Below are 27,783 nucleotides of genomic sequence, written 5' to 3' on the forward strand. Positions count from 1 at the left end.
ATGGTGGCCACATGCATCTATCCCATAGGCCCTCTGGAGATAAAGATACAAAGAAAAACAACAAAACAAAATGTATTTTTAGCCCAAAATACGTTTGGGCTAAAAAATTGCATCACAGATGTTCATTTGGTTTAGTGCATACTTCCAATGCAGTGCTGCCTTACACGTTCTGTACTGGAAAAAGGGGGAAACACTTGTTTCGCACCATGTTTACCAGCCCCAGTAAAATCTGTTTATCTGCCTTTTAAGATTCTATTTTTGTCCTTATTGACATTTGACATTGATTGGACTATGTGTGCATAGCCTATAGATGTTATGTACAAAAGAGTCTGATTTTCCATGTAGTATTTCTGGGAAATATTTGCAATATGGACTCTGTGTATTTCTAATTAGTCTGTCTGTAGCAACACACATCTGTTTTTACTATTTCAGCACTATTTCAGCAAGGTTTTTAGCAGACCTATAAAAACTGATGACAGTATGACTCCTAAATTGTCAAAGTGCACCATTTTACTTCTGTGTAAATCACATGAGAAATTCTGAAATATTTTCAGTATTTTGTGAATGTATATATTGTAGGACATTTGTCTTTGAGATTCTGTTCCTTCTAGATGATTGTAGCTTTTTAATTAAAACAAGCAAACAATAGCCTATATATGATGACAAAAGACTTTATTACCATCAATTAAACATCTACTGTCATGAGGCAAAACTGAAAAGTTTCAAATTGAAAACTTTGCAATTGAAATATTTAAAAGTAAAGAAGTCAATAAATAGCATTTCCAAAAAGAAAATGTTATAAAACACAGATTTTGTATGTATTTTAATTTGGTTATCAATTGTCTATGCGCTTAAATTAAAAAAAGTGTGAAACTCAACATTTGTTAGAATTTGGCACAAATGACACTGCTAACTAGCCTAAACACATTTCTGTGAGAGTATTTTTCCAATATTGATACTTTTTTAAAACATTGTTTAAATCCTTTCATTAAACACATCCTATGTAATTTAAACAGGCACAAAAGCATTAAACAATCAATAATGGTTGTTTGAAACAGTCTTATAGTATTCAACCAGATAATGACTTTCTGACATGTTTTCAGGTAATAATTAACTAGAGTAATAGAGAAATAATCTTAACATTTGTTAATGAGGAATATGTAAATGCACATAAGTCTGTTAAATAATTGTTGGGACATTTAAAGGTTTCAATGTATTTGTCTCTCTGAGTGACAAACTACAACTTTTCAACAAAACATGAAACTTAATTTCATATTACAAGTCTTTAAAATTATTTGTGGGAAAACTAAAATTTTAAAAATAAGTATATCAATATATAAGTATGCTAATATATAGATTTGGGTAATAATACTTTCTTTATAAAGATGCACTTGAACTCTTAGCAAAAATTTGCATATTAAAAAACTGTATACCAGTTTCAGTGCAAGACTGCAAACCTACACTCAGCAAGCAACTTCAAACTTCAAAAACTGAGTAAAGTCCATATGAGACATGAATGACTATTGGACTTATATGATATGCTGGTTGCATTTAGAGCGAGAACCTGACTGGTGTGAACACTTCAGAACTGTATGTCTGTCTGTGTATTTAGAAACACTGGCTGTGAAGGAAGAACTGGACCAGGAAAAAAAAGTGCTTCTGTGCCCCATCTTCTTCTTCCTCTTCATGTCTTCCAGTCAAACATTAAGTCTCAAAGTACTTATAGATCTGAGACACATACTGCATTACACTTTGCCAGTCTGGTCTGTCTGTGTGCATCAACTCATCAATGTCCTACAGAGAGACAGAGAGAGCAGATGTAGAAGTTTAGATGTAGGAAACACTTCATTTTCATGCATGTTTCTTTAACTATATGAACTTCTACATTCTATTTTGTTTTATTTAATTATTTTATTTTGCAGGACTAGCCTAAACACATCACATCCACATCCATATCCATCTAGAGACATCCACATAATATGTATGTAGAAAGTGAAAATTCTTTATTATATTATAGGCTTGACAATCATCATGTATCACAGACCTAAGGGAACAGTTCACCCAACAAGAACCTTCCAAGTTTTCTGTGTGCCATCTCTGTGAAAACAATTGCTTGGTATCATGTTGGCTAACTGCCTTTATATTAATATCAATATTTCCTCCTTGTGTCTACAGTATGTTGGGACTCCAGACTGTGGCATTTTCCTGTCATAGTATCTGTGGGTTTGTAGGAACCCTGAGAATCATTAAAAATTTACAGGTCATTTTTAAAAGACCCCAGAGAAGGTTGTGAGGCATTTGGACATATTCTTCTGTTTTTTTTCCAAACACTTCTCTTTTTTTAAACACACTAGTTCTTAACCATAAAGCTTACTATATACATAATATTTTGATACACACATTTATAAGGTCTCTATTATCAACGTGATTAAAACTTTGCTGAAACTGCTGTACACAATCTATCCCTTCTGTTGTCTTATTGATAGTTAACAATACATACAAGTATACAAGTGAATTTTTGCTGTGAAATCTTGATTTTTATAAAGTAATTGGGTAACACTTTACAATAAGGTTGTATTAGTTAACATTAGTTAATGTATTAGTTAACATTAACTAACCATGAACAACACCTCTGTTCAGCATTAGTTAATGTTTGTTAACGTTAACTCGCGCATGTATTAATGCATCTATTAACGTTAACAGCGCAAGTAGTTAACATTAGTTAATGAATTAGTTAACATTAACTAACCATGAGCAACACCTCTGTTCAGCATTAGTCAATGTTTGTTAACGTTAACTCACGCATGTATTAATGCATCTATTAACATTAACAGCGCAATTAGTTAACATTAGTTAACATTAACTAACCATGAACAACACCTCTGTTGAGCATTAGTTAATCATTGTTAACGTTAACTCGCACATATATTAATGCATCTATTCATGTTAACAGCGCAAGTAGTTAACATTAGTTAATGCACTATAATATGAAATAATCACGAACAATGCCTGTAAATAGCCTTAATGTTTTAAGGTTAACTTACTGTACATATTTACATTAGTTTATGTAACAGTTGACACACTAAGGGTGATCATTTCTAACACACCATCTTACCCTAAAGGTAAAAATGCCATTGTGTACCTTATCAGCATTATTTAATTACAAGGCATTGATTTGGGCTGTAGGCCTAAACATAATTCTGAAGTGGAAACCATCTAAAAATTAACAGATAAGTGCATATAAACATGAACAACATTACTATCATTACTTACATTCAACAAAGCATTCATTAATGGAATTTGTGGACCTTATTGTAAAGTGTACACTATTTCAGCATTAACTGATGTGTTACTAACATTTGTTGACCCTTTATTAACATGACTTACCATTAACAAAGCATTTATTAATGGAATTTGTGAACCTTATTGTAAAGTGTACACTATTTCAACATTAACTGATGTGTCACTAACATTTGTAGACCCTTTTTTAATATGACTTACCATTAACAAAGCATTTAAATGAAAAAAAATGTGTGTAATTGTTTAACTATTTTGTAATATTTAGTTTGTTTGCTGTGTGACACAGAAGGCGTTTTCTCCTATGCAGCGACTGACAATGCATAAGATACACCAAAGCACAACATAAATTCCCAAATCACATCAACTTTATTTGTTCGCTGTACTCCAAATCTTTATAATCCATATGTTTGTAAGGCACAGATCCAAATTTTGCGCTTTTTCCAGCGATCTTCATCTTCATTCTCAGCAGCGACATTCATAGTCAAAGTCCGCACTTGTTATGATTCAAATTTGAAAGTTGCGCCTTCTTTACGGCATGGTTTACGATATCAAACGCTCATTGGATCTCACCCTGATCTCACCTGCTTCGTCACAGATTGCAACATGCCGTGTTTCAGTGGATTGACATTTGAAATGAGTGTGCGCCTTCACGGAGAGAAGCCGGATTCATATTTTCATGGATTAAAGGGTTAGTTCACCCAAAAATGAAAATTCTGTCATTTATTACTCACCCTCATGCCGTTTTACACCCGTAAGACCTTCGTTAATCTTCGGAACGCAAATTGAGATATTTTTGTTTAAATCCGATGGCTCCTTGAGGCCTACATAGGGAGCAATGACATTTCCTCTCTCAAGATCCATAAAGGTACTAAAAACATATTTAAATTAGTTCATATGAGTACAGTGGTTCAATATTAATATTATAAAGCGACAAGAATATTTTTGGTGCGCCAAAAAAAAACCAAAATAACGAATTCAAAAACAAATTCAAAGTCACGTGATTTCAGCAGTTTGGCGGTTTGACACACGATCTGAATCATGATTTGACACGCTGATTCGTAACGCTCCGAATCTTCCTGAAGCAGTGTTCTGAAATCGGCCATCACTAAATAAGTCGTTATTTTGTTTTTTTTTTTGGCGCACCAAAAATATTCTCGTCGCTTTATAATATTAATATTGAACCACTGTACTCACATGAACTGATTTAAATATGTTTTTAGTACTTTTATGGATCTTGAGAGAGGAAATGTCATTGCTCCCTATGTAGGCCTCACGGAGCCATCGGATTTAAACAAAAATATCTTAATTTGTGTTCCGAAGATCAATGGAGGTCTTACGGGTATAAAACGGCACGCGGGTGAGTAATTAATGACAGAATTTTCATTTTTGGGTGAACTAACCCTTTAATTGCTTAAATTCTGCTCTGAACCCTATAAAAACTATTACCGCCAGAGAGGAATGCGACTGGAACTCATCATCATTTGAAATACTTTTGGTACCACTTTTGACATTTTCGCAAAAAATAAATTATTGTGATTATTGTGGTAAGTCATGTTAATAAAGGGTCTATAAATGTTAGTAATACATCAGTTAATGTTGAAATAGTGTACACTTTACAATAAGGTTCGCAAATTCCATTAATAAATGCTTTGTTAATGGTAAGTCATGATAATAAAGGGTCAACAAATGTTAGTAACACATCAGTTAATGTTGAAATAGTGTACACTTTACAATAAGGTTCACAAATTCCATTAATGAATGCTTTGTTGAATTTAAATAATAATAGTAAAGTGCATATAAACATGAACAACATATCTGTTAATGTTTAGATGGTTTCCACTTCAGAATTATGTTTACAGCCCAAATCTATGCCTTGTTAATAAAATAATGCTGATAAGGTACACAGTGGCATTTTTACCTTTAGTGTGAGTGGTGAGTTAGAAATGTGTCAACTGCTACATAAATTAATGTAAGTACAGTAAGTTGACCTTAAAACATTAAAGCTATTTAGAGGCATTGTTCATGATTAGTTCATGTTATCTAATGCATTAACTAATGTTAACTACTTGCGCTGTTAACGTGAATAGATGCATTAATATATGCGTGAGTTAACGTTAACAAAGAATAACTAATGCATTAACTAATGTTAACTAATTGCGCTGTTCACAGGAACAGATGCATTAATATATGCGTGAGTTAACGTTAACAAACATTAACTAATGCTGAACAGAGGTGTTGTTCATGGTTAGTTAATGTTAACTAATGCATTAACTAATTCTAACTAATACAACCTTATTGTAAAGTGTTACCAGTAAGGGTAAGAATAACTTTTATATTGTTAGTAATATTTCAAGATGAACACTGAAGCAGCTTAGGTTTACTTGAGTATTCATACATACTTTTTTTTTTTTTTTTAGTAAAAATCATGTTAAAATGTGAGTATCAAATATAATACATCAGACTCTTGAGGAATGTTTATTTGTACATCTCTCAATCATCATTTGTATTGAATTGCATTATATGTTTGCCTAAGCATTTAAATATCATTTTACTAAGACATTATTGGGAGATATAGATAAATGTCATAAACTGATATTTTTATGCATTTTTATATGCATTTTTTGTACGTAGTCTGCTATATACTATTATAAAAATCTCAATGATTTACATTACAAGCTTTCATAGTTTCATCTTACTAGGCCATGTAAATATCAGCAATGGCACCAAATTGCATATTTCTTTTTCTCGAGTGTGAGCTCCATATTCTCCTATATCACACTATAATAGCCATAAAAGCCTGGTGCATCAAATATGATACTCAACAAAAAACACATACTGTATACCAACAGGTTCAATAAACTGTTTCATTAACTTTTTTTGAAGATTCATATCTCAGGCTTTACAAGGTTAAGACTGCAGAAGTAGACAGAGGATTTCTGTACACTCTGCTCTCTTTCTTGTTTGCCATCTGTAATTTTACCAAATGATTCAGAAAATGGAAAATAGAAGAGAGAAGTGCGCCAGAATATTTAGCTTATAATGTCGTCAATTTAAACCCATACACAGACATTCAGATACAGATCCCAAGCCGTAATCCTTCTTGCATGTTTGTTGTGTGTCTGTGGGTAAGTCATGCTGAAAGGGACAAACATAACCTGCTGAGTGATGTGTCAGGTCAAAATATGTCTTTTTTTTTTTTTTTTTTTTTTGTCTATATGGGTTTTATTTATTTTAATTTTAATTTTAGTTTTAGCTTTTTCAGTACATCAAGTTAAACTAAATGAAAATAAGAAATGTTGCCTGGCAACAAGCTGAAATAAAGCAAGTTTTAGTTTTTTATTTTTTATTTGACTTCAGTTAAAGTTTATTTTCATATTACAAAAATGTTTTTATGGTTTTGGTTTTAGTTAATTATAATAACCTTTGATCATGTGGATGAATATTACTTTATCTCTGCAAATTAAATAAATGAATGTATTTGGTTTTATATTGGTATTAGTAATGATGCTGCATACCAGTGCAAGTCCAAGATGACTTGCCATATCAGCTATCAACGTAAACAAAAAATTATATGTATCGATTATATTTTTTCTAGTATCTTGTAGTATCAAACTCTGCCCAATTACAGATTAATGTAAAACAATGAAAAAAAAAACAAAGTGTCTGTTAACATAGACTCACCAGAGAGGGCTTGATACCAATGCTTTCGGCTGCTTGGAAAGCCAGAGTGAGATTTCGCCCCTATGGGGAAAAAAACAGCACTCTTTTAACCACTTAACCAATATTAACCATTTGAATATTAATTACAGTAGTGAAAAACAGGTGTCTAAACCAAGCTGAATTCTTTAGCAATGCTCTAGAGCCAAACACGAGGCCTGTTAGTAGCCTTGACATTTACAATACACTCAAAGAGGCTTTGTGAATAATACAAAAGCATAATGTACCATCTCTTCCTGTAATCACGATTATACTTATGGCTGCAATTTGTCACATAGCTCTGAAGACCACGGCACATTGCCTGTGTGTGGGTGAGTGCATGGTTGAATAAACATACAGAGAGGGCAGGGCAGCCATTTATTTGTTATGTATGTTGGTACTCCGTGTGTCGTTTATGTATTCTGTCAGCACTAATCCATAGAAGCACGTAATTCATTACATCTGGCAGGTCAGCAGAGGGGAAGTCTTGACTGTTAACACACTATGTTTTATTGCTGAATGTGTCAAGCACTAAAGATAGGGTGCAGATCTACTAAGACACTAAACTAACCAATGTAAGAAATACATATGTACCTTGTCTTGGCTGATGAGCTCCTGGTAAGGGATGTGTGCAGGCAGATATGTGTGTAAAAGAGCACAGAACACCAGGCCATCACTCCAGCTGCTACTGAAGTTTGTCACATCTATATTCTACATGGACAGAGAAAAATAAAAGTTTAAACATGCTAACATACTATGTAATAAAAATAGTTTTGTGTCTGTTTGCTTTAAGGACATCTGTTTGCATTATTGCATTAATTTCTTTTTCAGAGGCATGTTAGGGATTCACAACCAACCAGCCACTGATCATTATCAGAGGATATTCATCTCAAACCTGTAATCAGAGACTGAACAATCATGCTTTTTAATTAATGCTACACACAATTCTCTCTCTCACACACACACACACAGACACACACACACACGCACACGCACGTACACAAAAAAGTTAATAAGTATGATTAATAAGCTGTTTCCTCATGGGGACCAAAAAATGTCCCCACAACATATTTACCAGGACCACACACACACACACACACACACACACACACACACACACATTTTTTAATGTGACATTAAAAAAAAAAGTGTAGAAATCACTTGTTTTTCACTGTAAATTATAAGGTGACTTGTTCTTTTTTCCTTCTAAAATCTGTACATTTAATAGTATTTCACTGTAAAAATAAAATACATAAAATGTCCCCATTAAATCTGTTTTTCACTGTAAAAAATTATGTTAAAAAACACCAGATTCTGACAGAAACATACTGTTTTCCATTAAAACAGTAATATACTGTGTACATAAACAAACGACACAATGCATTCCGGGCAATGAGTCCACACTCAGAGGCTGTGTCCAAAATTGCCCCTATACCCATTGACTATTTCCTAGTTTACTACTGCTGCTTAGTTTACTATCATCCACTCGACAGAGTAAATTAAAACAAGTGAGTGAATTCAGACACTGAGTGTCATTAGTGACAAACACCTGCTGTTAACAAGCAGAATCACTGAAGGAAAGAGGAATAACAAGGAAAGAGGAACAACAAGAACAGAAAAAAGAGAAGAGACACAGAAAAACAACAACTAAAACTGACTTCCAGCCACAGCCTTAGATGAAATCAACTGAAGATAAAATCAGACACAAATTAGTGCAGTAGGTTACATTTATTTGATTTAATCATAACATTTATTTGAATGAAATTAGCTTATTGAGAGAGAGAGAGAGAGAGAGAGAGTATGTGAGTATAAATTACTGCCACCTGTGCAGTGAAGCTATGAGTTTAATTACTTCAAAAACAGGCGATGTTACCCCCTCGTTGCTGGGAGAGATGCGTGTGTGAATAGAGGGTATGCATTGATGTCACTTTCCCGCCGGAACATGCCCCCTCAGCCGGACTGAGTGGCAAAAGAGCCTGCTCCATGACTGCATTTAATAGGGGAAACTGCGAAAAGCGAGTAAAACAAACGAATATCATTTTAAACTAAAGGTTGGACTTGATAGTGTTCCTTACAACTTACCAAAGATCCAGTGATCCATGGATATTGACATGCAGCCAGGAATCATGTTTCCTGACATTTATATGTGCCTGATTTCGATGCTGGGGAAATACATAAAGCAAATTTGCCTGTTTATTTTAAAAATCCAATTATGCAAAATATAAGACGGTAAATATATTTAATTGATGAATTGTCAATATAATATATAACAGTATGATTTTACCCCAAAATTCAACATATTGACACAAAATGATAACTGCAAATCCACGTTTCGCTGCCTGGAGTCTGTAAAAATATACCTCAGATTTCTTGTCAAATCTATTTGTACAGCCAATTGCAAATCTCTTTCCCGTTTTCGATGTGTTTTTGTGTTTTTGCAGCATTTACACTGAAAACCAATGCTGCCACTCAGTCAATTTGCCACTCAGTGGGTGTAATCACAGTCACTCCTGCTAACGGTGACATCACGTGCATACCCTTTATTACTGTACCTGATCTCTGTGTGCGAGTGAAGTGTGTGTGCACTTCAATGAAAGCAGTGCATTAATATAGTAATTTAAAGGTGATTTAACTGACTTGGGACTACCTGTGTATTAAACAGTTTTATTACACATCTTCCAGCCAATCAGAATCGAGTATTCAGACAAACCATGGTATAATGCTTATTTAATGTACAATATGGAGGCAAAGGTTGCCTCCGTGGAGTGGATTCAAATCATTTAATACGCAGCTAGCTGTGGATTATCCCGCTTATACCATGGTCATTTGACAGCACTGACAAGTGAATGAGAAAAAATGTAGGGCGGGATTTTATTTCATCCTTCTGGAATTGATTGAATCGTAGGATGTTGGGCGTTGCTAATTCGGTCACGAAGAGAACAGACGTTGTTTTGAGGGGAAGTGGAGGTTAACGTTTTTGATTAAAGATTATGAGGGCAAATTAATTAAAAAAAAATAATGATGTGCACAGATAAATAATTTATAATAAGCACTGCAACATTCTGTAAAAAAAATAAGAATTGTCCATTTTCATTTCATGGCAACTTTAAAGCTGTAACTGATGTTTGCAGCGCAGTATTTGACCCGACAGGTAAAAATATGTTTATTTTTGTCTGTATCGGCTTGTTAGATCTTGTGTGAGAAAATATCCATATTTAACAAGTTATAAAGTAAAGTATCTAGCTTCCACCAGACCACCTTCAGTTTTTTCGTAAGTTTAATACAGAAGGCGTAGGACGTAGTGTAAGCGTTTTGAACTGCGAGAGGCGTTACACTTTCTTCGTAACTTGAATACAGAAGGCGGTCTGGCAGAAGCTAGATATTTTACTTTATGACTTGTTAAATATGGATATTTTTCTTACACAAACGCATTGCTTCGCTTCAGAAGGCCTTTATTTACCCCCCGGAGCCATGTGGAGTATGTTTATGATGGATGGATGCACTTTCTTGAGCTTCATTCTCATTGGTCCCATTCACTGCCATTATAAAGCTTGGATGCGTCAGGATATTTATTAATATAACTCCGATTATGTTCATCAGAAAGAAGAAAGTCAAATACACCCTGAATGGCTTGAGGGTGAGTAAATCTTGGGGTAATTTTCATTTTAAAGTGAACTAATCCTTTAATTATAGAGAGAGAGAGAGAGAGAGAGAGAGAGAGAGAGTGAGTGAGTGAGTGAGTGAGAGAAATGAGTGTGAATTACCGCCATCTGTGCAGTGAAGCTGTGAGTTTAATTACTTCAAAAACAGCGATGTTACCCATTCGTTGCAGAGAAATATAATGTAGCGATTCAGTAGCGAAGCTGTTTTATTAATAAAAAACTTGAACTACCTGTCTGGAACTACCTGTGCATTAAAAGGTTTTAATGCACACCTTCCAGCCAATCAGAATTGAGTATTCAGACAGACCATGGTATAAATGTTTTTAAAACTTACTGACCCCAAACTTGAATGATATAAATATGGTAATTCTGTCTGTCACTGTATGTTGCAGTAATTGATGTAGATATAAAAGATGCAAATACAAATATGAATGTAACTTATGGATGGTGTCAAACTGCACATACATTTGTGAGCATTTGCACTCTCAGTCTCACTACATGCATTCAGAGTAGAACTCATGACAGACAAACCAGTTCTCAGAGCTCACCAGAGATATCCTGTTCAAGTGAAATCAAATGATTTAGGTGACTGGTCACTGGAGTAGTATTGAAGCAAGTACTGAATAAAGTACTGGATATATTTCTTTTCGATTGGGAATGTGTTTCTGGGCAGTGTGACACTGAACACTCATGCAGTTAACAAGTTTTAAGTGTGTCATAATGATCTTTGACAATAATTATACATGTTTGTTTTCTATATGTGCATGTACTATCAAGCCTCTGCAACTGATTCAAAATGCTGTGGCAAGAGTGGTCTTCAATGAGCTGAAGAGAGCGCACGTCACACCTCTCTTCACCAGTTTGCACTGGCTGCCGATAGCCACTCGTATCAAATTCAAGGCACTGATGTTTACCTACAAGACAACCACTGGCAGTACCTAAACTCGCTAGTTCAGACTTATGCACCCTCCAGAAGCTTGCGTTCTGTAAGTGAACGACGCCTTGTGGTACCATCCCAAAGAGGCATGAAATCACTCTCACGGACCTTTACCTGGACTGTTCCAAGCTGGTGGAAAAACCTCAATTCGAGCAGCTTTGGCCACTTTCAAAAAACGTCTAAAGACACATCTTTTTCGTCAGCGCCTGACTAATTAATACTAGCACTTTCTTATTCTATTTGTGTTCCTTTCTTATTTAAAATAAATAAATAAATAAAAACTGACTTGTTACAGCACTTGTATACTGTTGCCCTCTTGTCAACACACATACATAGCTCATCAAATATGGTAAAGGGAAGCTCAGATGTGCTTGCTTGATGTATGAGAACCAGTGAAGTTTGTTTGGTAACACTTTATAATAACTGCACACTATGAAGCATTAGTTAAGCATTAGTAAACAGTCAATTCATCATTTATAAAGCATTAATAGACATTAATAAGCAGTTTATAGCTGCACCTATAAATGCTTTGTTCTTGATTCATAAGCATATCTATAATGTGTTTAATCATTGTATTTACATACTTTATTATTGATAAATTTATCATTTCTAAATTAAGTATTACATTATTTACAAACCAGTTATTTAGGAGTTGTCAGTGGTTCATAAGATCATTTAGGAGTAAATGATTAATAAACTATTTAAACATACATTTATACATCTTATTATTTAGACATATAGTAATAGTTACTCAGTGTGTTAATAAATGCTTTATTAACACATATTCCTACTGTAATTCATGATTAATTCAGGTAGTTATAAAACATTTAGAAGTGGTCCGTTGTGAGCTCATCTACAGTGAGGACTGTTTATGCTTTGTAAAGCTTTACAAAGGAGATTTAAAGGCTCAGTTATCTTCTGCACTGCTGTTCTCTAATGTTTTAAAGTTAGTATTGAGGTAGTTTTGACACTGTGAAATATTTTATTACATTATTACTGTTTTATAAAAACATTATTAGTTGTATTTTGGCACTCCTGTAATCCAGTGTTGGCACTGGTAAATTTTTATTCAGCAATGTTTACACTTTACAGAAATGTGCAGATTGCAAAGGCTTAGTTTCATTTTACTGTACAGTTATGTTTTCTGGAGGAGTACAGGTATTTTTATTTTCTGTGAAATTGCAGAGGTTTACTTTTAATTTTATATCAAGTTACCCGTCGTAAAGTTGAATTTTTTTTCCTTTAAATAAATATTTCTATGTTCTGTATCCTTTAAATCTCCTTTATAAAAGCTTTATGAGGCATAAATATTCCTCACTTCAGATGAGCTCACAAAAATAGTTAACTGACAACTACTAAATGTTTTATAACTACCTGAAATAATCATGAATTACAGTAGGAATATGTGTTAATAAAGCATTTATTAACACACTGAGTAACTATTACTATATGTCTAAATAATAAGATGCATAAATGTACATTTAAATTGTTTATTAATCATTTACTTACACTTTATAAATGATCTTATGAACCACTGACAGCTGCTAAATAACTGGTTTGTAAATAATGTAATACATAATTTAGAAATGATAAATTGATCATTATAATAAAGTATGAAAGTACAATTATTAAACACATTATAGATATGCTTATAATCAAGAATAAAGCATTTATAGATGTATTTATAAACTGCTTACTAATGTCTATTAATGCTTTATAAATGATGAATTAACTATTTACTAATGCTTAACTAATGCTTCATAGTGTGAGTTATTCTAAAGGGTTACCGTTTGTTCTCGCGTGCCACACAAGCACTTTGAGCTTCGTGAGAAAATTTTGGTTGTGTGGACCATCAAAGGATGGACAAAAATGATGAGATTTTATAAAAATATATTTTTGTTCCAAAGATGATAGGTGATAAAAAGTATGAAAGATGAAAGTATTATGGGTTTGGCACAACATGAGGGTGAAAACTGTCATTTTAGGGTGAACTATCCCTTTAATTTAGTGTAGTACTCAGCTTTTAACCATATATAAATCAAATCCACAGAATTAAAAAAAAAAAAAAAAAACAGCACAGAAAATGTGAAAAAAGATTATATCTGGGCCAAAACTTCCTGACTTTTGCAACCCTTTAAGCCAGACAGCATCACATGACCATATGACTTGTGTGCTATATTTAAATTCTTTTGAAGAATTTAAATAGTGTAGGACATAGAAGGAAGAGAACTGTTGTTACAGTAATGAAAATGTTAAGATGGACCTCACACACTCTAGACTATTATCTTATTGTCCTTCACCGGACTTCCTGCCACTTCCTGTATGTCCCAGTGCAGACATTCTTCTTTGTACGAGTGCATGTAAGTCTGTGAAAGGCCTGAGTTTGGGAACAGGGCAAAGGGCCAGTGGCGGCCCTCTTGGGCTCAGCCCCTACTGGGCCCTCAGAGTCCCAACACTTCACAAACATCTTTTGATTTGGAATCAGATGTTAGATTTGAAAGGAGACCCCGAAAGAAGCTCCATCCTCAGCTGCGCCATTGGGACTGAGTTGAAGAGAGGAGAAGTTCATTAACCATTTCTCCAGCAGGTCAGAAGTTCTTCAGTAAGGATGTCACCCACAGAGGGACAGTGAGGATGAAGCCATGTGAAGAATCCCACCATTTGTGCCACGTGCTAAGTGGACATGTCCTGACATTTTTAATCAGGTGTGTTTGAGGTGTCCATCTAAAAAGTCTTGTTTATGTTGAATATACAGAGATTAAAGAAAAATGGAAATGAATGTAACATAAAATAAACAGAAAATAATAATATGGAGTACCAGTAAACCTACTGAATAAATTTTAAAGGGATAGATCACCCAAAAATTCAAATCCTGTCATCAATTACTCACCCTAATGTTGTTCCAAGCATGCATTACATTTTAAAGAATGTCTAAGCTGCTCTTTTCCATGGAACCAAAATAGACAATGACCAGTGGCTGTCAAGCTCCAAAAAGGACAAAAAGCACAATGAAAATTACTTGTGCACTATATTTAAATTCTTTTGAAGTCGTACAGTTGTCACAGACACGCCAGGCTCTACACTCACCCAATCACATCGCACTCCCTCTCCTGAGTACTGACAAGCTACACCTGACACTCATCACCACAGCCACATAAAAGACACGCCAGTTCACTCAGTCACTGTCCGGTCTCGTTTACACATGCCAAGTGTTTACTTACCTCCAGGACTCCCTTGCTCGACTACTTACCTGTCTCCAGCGTCTTCAGTGATCCCTTGTGTCTCCTCGTCTCCTGTGCATCTCCTGTGTGTTCATCTGTTCCACGTCTCCCGGCATCCACGCTTCCTAGAACACACAGACAAGTATCAGTTCCAGTTCATCGGCTCATCGACCTTATCATCTGCCATTACTCACCTGCACTCTGCTCACGCTCTGCTTTACCTGAAACAAACCTGTTAACCCTTACCTGTGTCTCCGCTCCCTTCTGTACGTAACAGAAGACCGGACCAACACCGCCCAGGTAACAGCATGAGCACCCCGGATCCCATTCAAGAGTTGGTCGATGCACTTCGTCGCACCTTCACCGGCACTTCCATGACAACGACACCAGCGAACACTTCCGCATCCACTGCCGCAGCTCCTTCACCACCCGTGGTCGCCAGTCCCATGGCCAAACCGGCGCCCTTCTCTGGTCTGGCGGAGGATTGCAACGGTTTCCTCCTGCAATGTTCGCTGGTCCTGGAGATGCAACCGCACTTATATCCAGACGATCGATCGAAGGTGGCTTTCATAATCTCTCAGCTTCACGGAAAAGCACTGCGATGGGCTGAACCTCTCTGGAACCTAAATAACCCCGTTGTATCGTCCTTGTCAAGTTTTACAACCCACTTCAAGGAAGTTTTTGGTAAACCCGCCTGGGACTCGTCGATTGGTGAGAGATTATGCAATTTAAAGCAAGGTGCACTAACTGTGTCTGATTATGCCCTCCAGTTTCGTACCCTCGCTGCTGCAAGTGGCTGGAATGAGCAGGCTTTGATCACTACATATCGTCAAGGCCTCGATCCACGTGTGCGGTTGCATCTCGCTGCATACGAGGATTCCATCGGGCTCGAGAAATTCATTCATCAGATTCATCCATCATCCATTCATCCATCAGATTCGCCACTCGTATGCAGCTGTGCTTAGAAGAGCACCAGGGCCAGCCGCTATTCCCCTCCATTCTCCGCCAGCCAGAGTCCGTCAGCTCCCCAGAACCAGCAAACGACAACATGCAGATTGAGCACTCACGCCTTTCAGCAGCTGAGCGACAGAGGAGGCTGACCCAGAATCTCTGTCTGTATTGTGGTGGTGCCGGGCATTACATCGCTGAATGCCCCCTGCGTCCTGCCCGGCCTTTGGTGAGTGCCATCCTGCCCACTTTGAATAAAATGAAACCACTCACAATTGTAGTAAAACTTACTGCCGCTGAACTTTGTCTTTCAGTCAGTGCGCTCCTCGATTCTGGGTCAGCTGGAAACTTCATCTCCGGAGCCCTCTGTCGCCAGCTGCATCTCAAAACCACCCCAACGCCGAAGATCTACCAGATCCACGCGATAACAGGAAAACCATTACGGAAAGTACGTTACAGCGTGGGACCCCTCCGTCTCCAAGTGGGAGTGCTCCACACCGAGGAGATCCAGCTGCTGGTTCTGGAGGAGTCTACATCTGACGTGATCCTAGGGCGCCCATGGCTTGAGCAGCACAACCCCACCATCTCCTGGAGGACAGGAGAGATCCTGAAGTGGGGTAACCAACGCTTCCATGGCTGTTTTCCCGAACTCCCCGCGTCCAGTTCTCCAAGTTCCCAAGAGATCCAAGTCGGGGCTACTACTGTGGAAAGCCCTCTCGAAAAGCGTTCCACGGATATCCCAGCCTGTTACTCCCATTTCAGAGATGTCTTCTGTCCCAAACAAGCCTCCAAGCTGCCTCCCCACCGGCCATGGGACTGCACCATTGACCTCATCCCAGGTGAGCCAGTGCCCAGAGGGAAGATATATTCCCTATCCGTTCCGGAGGAGAAAGCCATGGAGGAGTACATCGACGATGCTCTCAAGCAAGGTTACATCCGACCGTCCACTTCCCCTGCTGCTTCTAGCTTTTTCTTTGTGGCCAAGAAGGACGGAGGCTTGCGGCCCTGCATTGATTACCGAGCACTCAACCAAATCACCGTGAAGTTCCGTTACCCCCTTCCTCTCGTCCCAGCAGCCCTGGAACATCTACGCTGCGCCACTGTGTTCACCAAGCTGGACCTCCGCAGCGCGTACAACCTCATCAGAATACGTGAGGGGGACGAGTGGAAAACGGCTTTCGTGACCCCTACTGGCCACTATGAGTACCTCGTCATGCCGTATGGACTGGTCAACGCCCCCTCCGTATTCCAAGACTTTATGCATGAGGTGCTCCGGGAGTTCCTGCACCGGTCTGTCCTGGTCTACATTGACGACATTTTGATCTACTCCCGGAGCCTGGCCGAACATCGCCAACACGTTGCGGAGGTCCTCCAACGCCTGAGAGATTACCACCTTTTCCTGAAAGCCGAGAAGTGCACCTTCCATCAGCCCTCCGTGCAATTCCTCGGCTACAACATCGACCACAGTGGCGTCCGCATGGACGAGAGGAAGGTCACAGCAGTGAAAGAATGGCCCATTCCCTCCACTATCAAAGAGTTACAAAGGTTCCTAGGATTTGCCAACTTCTACCGCCGTTTCATCCAGCACTATAGTTCCATCACCGGTCCACTCACCAACCTCCTCCGTGGTAAGCCCAAGTCTCTGTCCTGGACCCCAGCCGCCACCCAAGCCTTTGAGGCCCTCAAGGCCGCCTTCACGACCGCTCCCCTCCTGGCTCACCCTGATCCAGAGCTCCCCTTCGTCGTCGAGGTTGACGCCTCAACCACCGGAGTGGGAGCGGTATTATCCCAGCAGCAGGGGAATCCCAGCAGACTCCATCCATGTGCTTTCTTCTCCAGGAAACTCAACCCGGCGGAAGTAAATTATGACATCGGAAACCGCGAACTCCTCGCCATCAAACTCGCCCTGGAAGAATGGAGGCATTGGCTCGAGGGAGCAAAACACCCTTTCGTCGTTTTAACAGACCACAAGAACCTGGAATACTTACGGGATGCCAAGAGACTAAATCCCCACCAGGCCAGATGGGCTCTGTTCTTCACGAGATTTAATTTCACCATCTCCTACCGCCCTGGATCGAAAAATGTGAAAGCCGATGCCCCATCTCGTATCCACAGTCTCGATGAAAGCAATGAGGATCCAGAGCCCATCATCCCCGAAAGACTCGTGGTGAGTCCCATCTCCTGGTCGGAAGAAACGCTCCCCGAGTCCAATGCCTCCACCAGCATTCCGCCGGGTTGTCCCCCCGGATTGAAGTATGTACCCCGGACACGACGCACACCCCTCATCCACTCAACTCATACTTCACTGGGCACTGGCCACCCCGGGGTCAACGAAACCCTCTCGCTGTTAAAACAGCGCTTCTGGTGGCCCAACATGACATCCAACGTCAGGAGGTACGTGCAAGGGTGCAGGGAATGTGCCGTCTCCAAGAGTCCACGCCATCTTCCCTCCGGAAAGCTCCAGCCTCTGCCCGTTCCCACTCGTCCCTGGTCACACCTAGGAGTGGATTTCATTACCGACCTTCCCGTCTCCGATGGATGCACATGTGTGCTGGTGATCGTCGACCGCTTCTCCAAGTCCTGTCATTTAATTCCCCTGCCTGGACTCCCCACTGCCATGGAAACGGCAGAGTTGTTATTCAACCATGTATTTCGCTACTTTGGATTACCTGAAGACATTGTATCAGACTGTGGATCCCAATTCACCTCCCGAGTCTGGAAGGCCTTCTTCAAACTCCTAGGTGTGACCATAAGTCTCTCCTCCGGATACCATCCACAAACGAACGGGCAGACGGAGAGGAAGATACAGGAGATCGGCCGTTTCCCACGTACCTTCTGTCACGGCCACCAGGACTCCTGGAACCAGTTCCTGGGCTGGGCCGAGTACGCCCAGAATTCGCTCCGTCAACCCACTACAGGCCTTACACCTTTCCAATGCGTACTTGGCTACCAGCCCCCACTCTTCCCCTGGGATGGGGAACCATCAGACGTTCCGGCGGTGGATTACTGGTTCCGGGAGAGCGAGAGGGTCTGGGACTCAGCACATCTGCAACTCCAGCGAGCCCTACGCAGGCGCAGGTTGACAGCCGACCTTCGACGCTCCCACGCACCCAACTACCAGCCAGGGCAGAAGGTTTGGCTGTCAACCCGGGACATCAGGATGCGCCTGCCCTGTAGGAAGCTGAGTCCTAGGTTCGTTGGCCCCTTCACCATCATCCGGCAAGTCAACCCCGTCACCTATCACCTGCAACTCCCTCCTGAGTATCGTATTCACCCAGTTTTCCATGTGTCACTCTTAAAACCTCACCATCCCTCTGTCCTTCCCTCCACAGAGCCTGGCGACCCCGAAGATCCCCCTCCTCCACTCATCGCAGAAGACAGGGTAGCCTACCAGGTGAAAGACATCCTGGACTCCCGGCGTCGTGGTGGGTCCCTTGAATACCTGGTCGACTGGGAAGGATATGGTCCCGAAGAACGTTCATGGGTCCCGAGGAATGATGTTCTGGATCCCAGCCTCCTTGACGACTTCCACGCCAGACATCCCAACAAGCCAGCTCCCCGAGGCAGAGGTCGACCACCACGACGTCGGGGTCCGCGGTCCTCAGGAGCGGACCGTGGAGGGGGGGGTAATGTCACAGACACGCCAGGCTCTACACTCACCCAATCACATCGCACTCCCTCTCCTGAGTACTGACAAGCTACACCTGACACTCATCACCACAGCCACATAAAAGACACGCCAGTTCACTCAGTCACTGTCCGGTCTAGTTTACACATGCCAAGTGTTTACTTACCTCCAGGACTCCCTTGCTCGACTACTTACCTGTCTCCAGCGTCTTCAGTGATCCCTTGTGTCTCCTCGTCTCCTGTGCATCTCCTGTGTGTTCATCTGTTCCACGTCTCCCGGCATCCACGCTTCCTAGAACACACAGACAAGTATCAGTTCCAGTTCATCGGCTCATCAACCTTATCATCTGCCATTACTCACCTGCACTCTGCTCACGCTCTGCTTTACCTGAAATAAACCTGTTAACCCTTACCTGTGTCTCCGCTCCCTTCTGTACGTAACAACAGTACAATAGATTTATGAGAAACAGTTATTCACTAAAGACCGTGAAGTTATTCACTTCTGCGATAGTTCCCACATTTCATTTGTGCTTGTGTTCAATTCAAAACATTCAAAATACATTAGACATGACATGAGACATGCGGAAGCCAATAATGTTTGACGTCACTGACCTGATGTGTCATGTTTCAAAGAGTGCAAGCGCAAATGATTTGAAAGCATTAGCGGTAAAAATGATCAGCAAATAATGATAGTCTGTTACACAAAGTTATTGTATGGCATCAGAGATGCTACATATGGACTACTTTTTATGGTGCTTTTATATCCTTTTTGGATCCTGCAGCCTCTACCTTTGTTGTATGATAAAGAACAGCCTGGAAATCTTTTATGTTCAATGGAAGAAGGTCATACAGGTTGGAACAACATGAGGGTGAATAAATGATGACAGAATTGCGATATTTGGGGTGAACTATCTCTTGTGGAAAAGAAGAGTGCTTAATTGTGTTGAATGTGCACTTGTAGTGTACTTCAAATCTTAAAAATACATTTTAATAAACTGTACTTGCAGATAATATAATATCAATGAAATAAATGGCAATTTAAGGGCCAGATTTACTAACAGCTTGCGCCAGAGCAAACCCTCTTTTGATGGTAAAAAACTCTTGTCGGGATTTACTAAAGATACGCAGTGCAAAATTAACGCTGAAAAGGCGTGGACTGAGTTGTTTTTGCGGCTGACCTTATTGCAATATGCATTTGTAGGAGTTTCCCTTTCAGACGCAAAATTTATTGGAGGAGAGTATTTAAATGAATCACACAATGCGATTTACTAATGTTTGCGCTCGTCAATTTACTGGTATTTGCACCATTATTTAACGCCCCAAAAAAGCATGTCTTAACCCATTTTGCGACATGGCTGCAATTGTTGCTGCTAGGAAGAGGCACCGCAGAGAACAGAAAGCACGTGGTAAAAGGGAGAAAATATTTTCCACATGTATTCATTTCTTTGGAATGCCAGAGGAAGACGTTCTCCGTATATTACAACATGTCAAGTCAAGTCACCTTTATTTCTATAGTGCTTTTAACAATGCAGATTGTGTCAAAGCAGCTTTACAGTGATAACTGGTATATAATTTTGGCCGCACAGCAGCTCTCAAAGAAAATAGTGTCATTATCCATCTTAAGTAAATTCAGTATTGATTCATTCCGATGTAAGAATCAATAGTTATTAATTTAGTTAATTTATCTATATCAGCACTGGAGTAAACAGTGACGACATCATTAAGCTCAGTTCAGTTCGCATACAGTGGTGTCAATGCAGGCAGATCAAAACACTGTTGAATATCAAGTGTCAAGTGTCCCCAACTAAGCAAGCCAAAGGCGACAGCGGCAAGGAACCCAAACTCCAACAGGTGACATCAGGTGGCAAACAGGTGTTAAAATGGAGAAAAAAACCTTGGGAGAAATCAGGCTCAGTTGGGGGGGCCAGTTCTCCTCTGGCGAACAGTGCTTTATTATGATTCAGGCAGCTATCATAAGTCCGATGGGATCACAACAGTCAAAGTATTTATTCCAGTTCCATCCAGTTGAGGATTGTATTCATGACGCCGGTATGGACGGTTTGTTAAGGAACTGTGCCACTGGCTGTCGTGTCGGTGAGGCCTTCACAGTGGATGATCTAGTTGACTCAATCTCTGCTGACACTTCAGTGTTGCGTTGTTGTCATGTCAAGGCGCAGGTCCTCGATCTCACCTGGATACGGCCCGGATCCGGCTGACTACGGTAAACCTCGGGATAAACAGAGAGACTAATATTAGCGTAGATGCCATTCTTCTTCTGATGTAACGAGTACATCTGGTGTTATAGGAAGTGTTCCCGGTTGTGGCTGATCTAATTTATGCAGCCTAACAATCCTTTAACGGATTTGAAAACATGAATTGATAATGTGTTATGTGTATGCCAGGTTAAAGAGATGCATTTTTAGTCTAGATTTAAACTGACAGAGTGTGTCTGCTTCCCGAACAATGCTAGGAAGATTGTTCCAGAGTTTAGGTGCCAAACAGGAGAAGGATCTACCGCCTGCGGTTGATTTTGATATTCTAGGTATTATCAACTGGCCTGAACTCTGAGATCGCAATAGACGTGAGGGACTATAATGCATTAAGAGCTCGCTCAGGTACTAGGGAGCCAAACCATTTAGTGCTTTGTAAGTAATTAGCAAGATTTTAAAATCTATACAATGTTTAACAGGAAGCCAATGCAGTGTTGACAGAACTGGGCTAATATGGTCATAGTTCCTAGTTCTAGTAAGAACTCTAGCTGCTGCATTTTGTACGAGCTGTAGTTTATTTATCAAGCGGCCAGAACAACCACCCAGTAGAGCGTTACAGTAATCTAGCCTTGAGGTCATGAACACATGAACTAACTGTTCTGCATTTGTCATTGAGAGCATATGTCGTAGTTTAGATATATTTTTAAGATGGAAGAATGCGGTTTTACAGATGCTAGAAACGTGGCTTTCAAATGAAAGATTGGTATCAAAGAGCACACCCAGGTTCCTAACTGATGACGAAGACTTAACAGAGCAGCCATCAAGTGTTAGACAGTATTCTAGGTTATTACATGAAGAAGTTTTTTTCTGAATTTAGTAGTAGGAAATTACTGGTCATCCAATTTTTTATATCAGCTATGCATTTCGTTAATTTTGTGAATTGGTAAGTTTCGTCAGGGCACGAAGAAATATAGAGCTGAGTATCATCAGCGTAACAGTGAAAACTAACGCCATGCTTCCTAATGATATCTCCCAAGTGTAGCACGTACAAAGTGAAAAGCAACGTTCCTAGTACTGAGCCTTGCAGTACTCCATATTGAACTTGTGATCGATATGACATCTCTTCGTTTACTACTACAAACTGATAACGGTCAGATAAGTATGATTTGAACCATGACAATGCAGTTCCACTAATGCCAACGTAATTTTCGAGTCTATTCTAAAGAATATTGTGGTCGATAGCATCAAAAGCAGCACTGAGATCTAGTAACACTAATAGAGAGATACAACCACGATCTGATAATAAGAGCAAATCATTAGTAACTCTAATGAGAGCAGTCTCAGTACTATGGTACGGTCTAAATCCTGACTGGAAATCCTCACAGACACCATTTCTTTCTAAAAAGGAACAGAGTTGTGATGAAACTGCCTTTTCTAGTATTTTTGACAAAAAAGGAAGATTTGAGATCGGCCTGTAATTGGATCAAATTGTGTTTTTTTAATAAGAGGTTTAATAACAGCCAGCTTAAAAGATTTTGGTACGTATCCTAGTGATAAAGAGGAATTAATGATATTAAGAAGAGGATCTATGACCTCTGGAAGCATCTCTTTCAATAGCTTAGTCGGTATAGGGTCTAACATATAGTACATGTTGTTGATTTTGATGATTTAACAAGTTTAGACAATTCTTCCTCTCCTAAAGCAGCGAATGAATTGAATTTTTCCTCAGGGACACTACAGTGCACTGTCTGACACGATACTGTAATAGACGGTTGCATGGTTATAATTTTCTCTCTAATATTGTCAATCTTGCAAGTAAAGACGTTCATAAAGTCATTACTGCTGTGCTGTTTGGAAACATCAGAAGTTGAAGCTTTATTTCTTGTTAATTTAGCCACTGTATCAAATAAATACCTAGGGTTGTGTTTATTTTCTTCTAAAAGATTTGAAAAATAAGCAGATCTAGCAGTTTTTAAGGCCTTTCTGTACTCAATTATTCTCTCTCTCCACAAAATGAGAAAAACTTCTAGTTTTGTTTTCTTCCAGCTGCGCTCCATTTTTTCTGGCTGCTCCCTTAAGGGCCCGAGTGTGCTCGATGTACCACGGCGTTGGACTAATTTCCTTAATCTTTTTTAAGCGCAAAGAAGCAACTGAGTCTAATGTCCTGGAAAAGACAGAGTCAATAGTTTCTGTTGCAACATCGAGGTCTTCTAAGCTGTCTGGTATGCTAAGACAATGAAACTGATCAGGAAGATTATTGATCTTTAGTGGTAGAAGTAATGGTTCTACCATATTTTTGGCAGGGGGGCAGTTTAGCAGCCTTGACTAAATGTAGTATACACGAGACTAGATAATGATCTGAGATGTTGTCACTCTGCTGCAGAATTTCAACGGCATCAATATCGATTCCATGTGACAATATTAGATCTAAAGTATGATTATGACAATGAGTGGGTCCTGACATGTGTTGTCTAACTCCAATAGAGTTTAGAATGTCTGTAAATGCCAATCCCAATGCGTCTTTTTCATTAGCTACATGGATATTAAAATCACCAACAACAAGGGCTTTATCCGCAGCTAGTACTAACTCTGATAGAAAATAAGCAAATTCTTTGATAAAGTCTGTATGGTGTCCTGGTGGCCTGTATGCAGTAGCCAGCACAAATGTCAACTTACATAACGTTACATAAAGCACCATCACTTTTGAGTAACACTGCAAATATTACTATAAATTACAGCAACACCTCCCCCTTTGCCTTTCTGACGAGGATTGTGTTGAGGGCTAGACTCATTTAAAGTAATGTAATCATCTGGTTTTAACCAGGTTTCTGTCAAACACAGCACATCTAGATTATTGTCTGTGATAATATCATTTACAATAAGTGCTTTTGAAGAAAGGGATCTAATATTCATCAACCCAAGCTTTATTATTTGTTTATCAGTATTATATTTTTATTTGTTGAGCATCAATTAAATTTTTACCCTTAAATGGGTTTGGAAGTTTTTTGTATTTACTAATTCGGGGTACAGACACAGTCTCTATGTGATAATATCTAGGTGAAAGAGTTTCTATGTGTTGGGATTTATTTGACTTCTGTGATGTGAGACGGCTAGCAGACGGTCGGTTTAGCCAGTCTGTCTGCTTCCTGACCTGGGCCCCAGTTTGTCATGTTTCAGCTCTAAGACTATGTGCCATATTACTAGAGAGAAGAGCAGCACCATCCCAGGAGGGATGAATACCATCTCTTTTCAACAGGTCAGGTCTGCCCCAAAAACTTTTCCAATTGTCTATGAAATCTATGTTATGCAGACACCACTTAGACAGCCAGCCATTGAGTGATGATAATCTGCTAACTATCTCATCAGTCCGACGAACAGGAAGGGGACCAGAGCAAATTACTGTTTCTGACATTGTACTTGCGAGTTCACACACCTCTTTAATGTTAATTTTAGTGATCTGGCGAAGTCGAACATCATTAGTGCCGACGTGAATAATAATTTTAGAGTATTTACGATTAGCATTAGCCAGCACTTTTAAATTTGCTTTGATGTCAGGTGCTCTGGCTCCCGGCAAACATGTGACTATGGTGGCTGGTGTCTCTATTTTCACGTTCTGTGTAATAGAATCGCCAATAACTAGGGCACTTTCAACAGGATTATCAGTGGGTGTGTCACTGAGTGGAGAGAACCTGTTTGATGTTCTTATTGGAATGGAAGAGTGGTGTTTCACGCGACTGTGCCACCTCACCATTACCCAATTGCCCTGCTGCACGGGCTCTACAGCCAGAACCAAACAATGTACAGAGTTCACTAAGCTAGTCACATCCAAAACAGTATCTAAAGCCCTTGCATTCTTACTATCCTCGATTAAAGTTTGGATGCATGTCTCTAATTCTGAGATTTTCTCTGTCAGCCTGACTATTTCCCTACATTTATGGCATGTAAATCTCTCGTCGCTGACAGAGAAAGCTATACTATGTATGTGACAGGCAGAGCAAGTAACAATAGAAGGAGAGGATGACATGACTCACCGTGTTTGTAGACTGATCCGACTTACCACAGCTGTTTGATGAACGCGTAGAAAAAGGAGTGCGCGAGAGAATGATGACAAGTTAACAAGCTAGTGAGATGCAAACGCGTTGTGATAGCAATTTAGATTAAAAGATTAAAAGCTGGAACTTCTGGTGAGCAGTGTAATGGAGTAGACGCGTTTGTCTCTCTTCCCCATTCAGTTTCGACACATACAAAAACTAGTAAGACGACTTTTGACTGACATTGTCCGTCTAAAATGGCAACTTAAACGGCGAAAACATCCAAGAAAGAAGCCAACGTGAGAGCCGAGGCGCCCGCGATGCCAAATGAAGTGACTATGGCGGCACTAACAGACTTGCTGGAAGAGCATAGAGCTGCTTTGGCGGCCGAGTTCAAGGCTGCAATTTCAACCTTAGAAGTGAAAATTGACTGCAAAACTCAAAACCAAGACAGCGGATCTGGAGGCCCGGAGTAGACGGAGCAACATTAGGATCATCGGCGTGCCTGAGTCAATAGAGGGTCCGCGACCAACTACTTTTTTCTCCGAGTTACTTTTTGAAGTTTTCGGTGACCAAGTACTGTCCTCCCCCCAGAGTTGGATCGAGCACATAGATCCCTCACTGCCAAACCAAAGCCTGGGGAAAGACCAAGAGCAGTTGTGGTCCGCTTTCACCACTATCAGCTAAAAGATAAAGTCATCCGCGAGGCGCGTAAAAAGCGAGGGGAATTACAGTTTCATTGGAAACCAATCGCCATCTATGAAGATTACAGCCCCGAGGTAATGGAGCAAAGGGCTCGGTATCGTGAAGTCATGGCCGAAATGTACAAACAGGGATTCAGACCAGCTCTTTTGTATCCGGCGAGGCTTCGTATAATGACCAAAGAAGGGAGCAACAAGTGGTTCGAAAAGTTAGATGAGGGCAAGCGGTTTTTAGATTCCCAGCGTGGCAGTTCTGAATAACCTGATGTTCACTGACATGGTGCCATTGGAATTGTGAAGCAAGAAGCGGTTTAACTCAGCTGAGGAGGGCAATCGGTAGTAGGATTACCAGCGTGACGTTTCTAAGCAACCCGATGCTGACTGACTGTATCATTGGAACTACTATGTAAGTTGAGAACGATTAAATTGATCGTATTCTAATCGTCATATTTTGTTCACTATTTTGAGTTTTTCACGGTTGTTTGTTCTACAATGCACTTTCTAGCGGTCATGTTTAGCAAAAGCTGTTTTTGCCCCTGTTCGGTTTAAACAGGCCCTAATGTCCTTGGACTACAATATAAGTGGAATAGTTGTTGTATACAGTAATTGTGACTGAAAAAGTTACACTTGGGGTGCTGTTAAAAATACATTTATGTATTTTTTTTTCTTTTTGTCATTTGAGGAGTTTTACATTTTATTTATATGTCTTGCAGTAATAATTCTAATTCCGATGTTCTCGCGATTGGGGGTAATGTTTTATGGGGGAAGTATAAGGTTTGTAGAAAACAGGAGTTAAAAAGGAAGATAAGGAATCTGGAGAGATACGTATGTTTTTGGTTTGTTTGAAGGGAGAACAGGGGTGGGTTAAAGGGGTGGCTGACTGTTGTTTTGTTTTTTATTGTGTTTTCTCAACTTCTTTTTTTTCTCTTTTTTTCCCCTCTTCTGTCTTTATTTCTTTTATTTGTTCGGAACATCGTTTGGATCAGTGTACTGCAATAGTTATGCATGATTAAAATGGCTGGTAGCACAGCAAGATGAAATACAAATATTCGTTTTATCTCTTGGAATGTAAAAGGTTTAAATAATATTGTTAAGACCAAAAAAGTCCTTTCACATTTACAGTCCCTTAGAGGAGACGTAATTTTTTTTACAAGAAACCCATCTTCGCACCTCTGACATTTCTCGCATTAAGAGTGTATGGATCGGTCACTGAACTCGGTCATAGCTTTTGAACCTGAATCGGTGGTCTCAGATTCAAATGGTCGTTATGTGATTGTGTCCAGAATTTTACAAACAGTCCCAGTTGTCTTAGCATGCATATATGGCCCCAATTGGGACAATGACACATTTTTTGTTAATTTTTTTTCCCGTACTCCCTAATCTTGATAGTCATCACATAATTATAGGGGGGGATTTCAATTTGGTTCAAAATAGATTATTGGACAGGTCT

At 39.5% G+C, this 27,783-nt stretch overlaps 2 protein-coding genes across 8 annotated transcripts in view; one reads left to right on the forward strand and one right to left on the reverse strand.

Moving 5' to 3' along the window:
• zswim7 (zinc finger, SWIM-type containing 7) overlaps positions 1-27,783 on the forward strand; it is a 182,240-nt gene that overhangs the window by 81,243 nt on the left and 73,214 nt on the right. The gene's annotated exons all lie outside the window — the stretch shown is intronic.
• specc1 (sperm antigen with calponin homology and coiled-coil domains 1) overlaps positions 654-27,783 on the reverse strand; it is a 224,598-nt gene continuing 197,468 nt past the window's right edge. For all 6 annotated transcript variants that reach the window (XM_051893767.1, XM_051893766.1, XM_051893768.1 and 3 more), the window contains 3 exons: positions 7,591-7,707; positions 6,982-7,041; positions 654-1,794 (listed from right to left, as the gene is read on the reverse strand). In XM_051893767.1, coding sequence (XP_051749727.1) covers positions 1,705-1,794; positions 6,982-7,041; positions 7,591-7,707 — 267 coding nt within the window. In that variant the 3' untranslated portion in view covers positions 654-1,704. The remainder of the gene's footprint in view (positions 1,795-6,981; positions 7,042-7,590; positions 7,708-27,783) is intronic.

The sequence above is a fragment of the Ctenopharyngodon idella genome, chromosome 5, assembly GCF_019924925.1.
Source record: "Ctenopharyngodon idella isolate HZGC_01 chromosome 5, HZGC01, whole genome shotgun sequence".
Classification (NCBI taxonomy): Eukaryota; Metazoa; Chordata; class Actinopteri; order Cypriniformes; family Xenocyprididae; genus Ctenopharyngodon; species Ctenopharyngodon idella.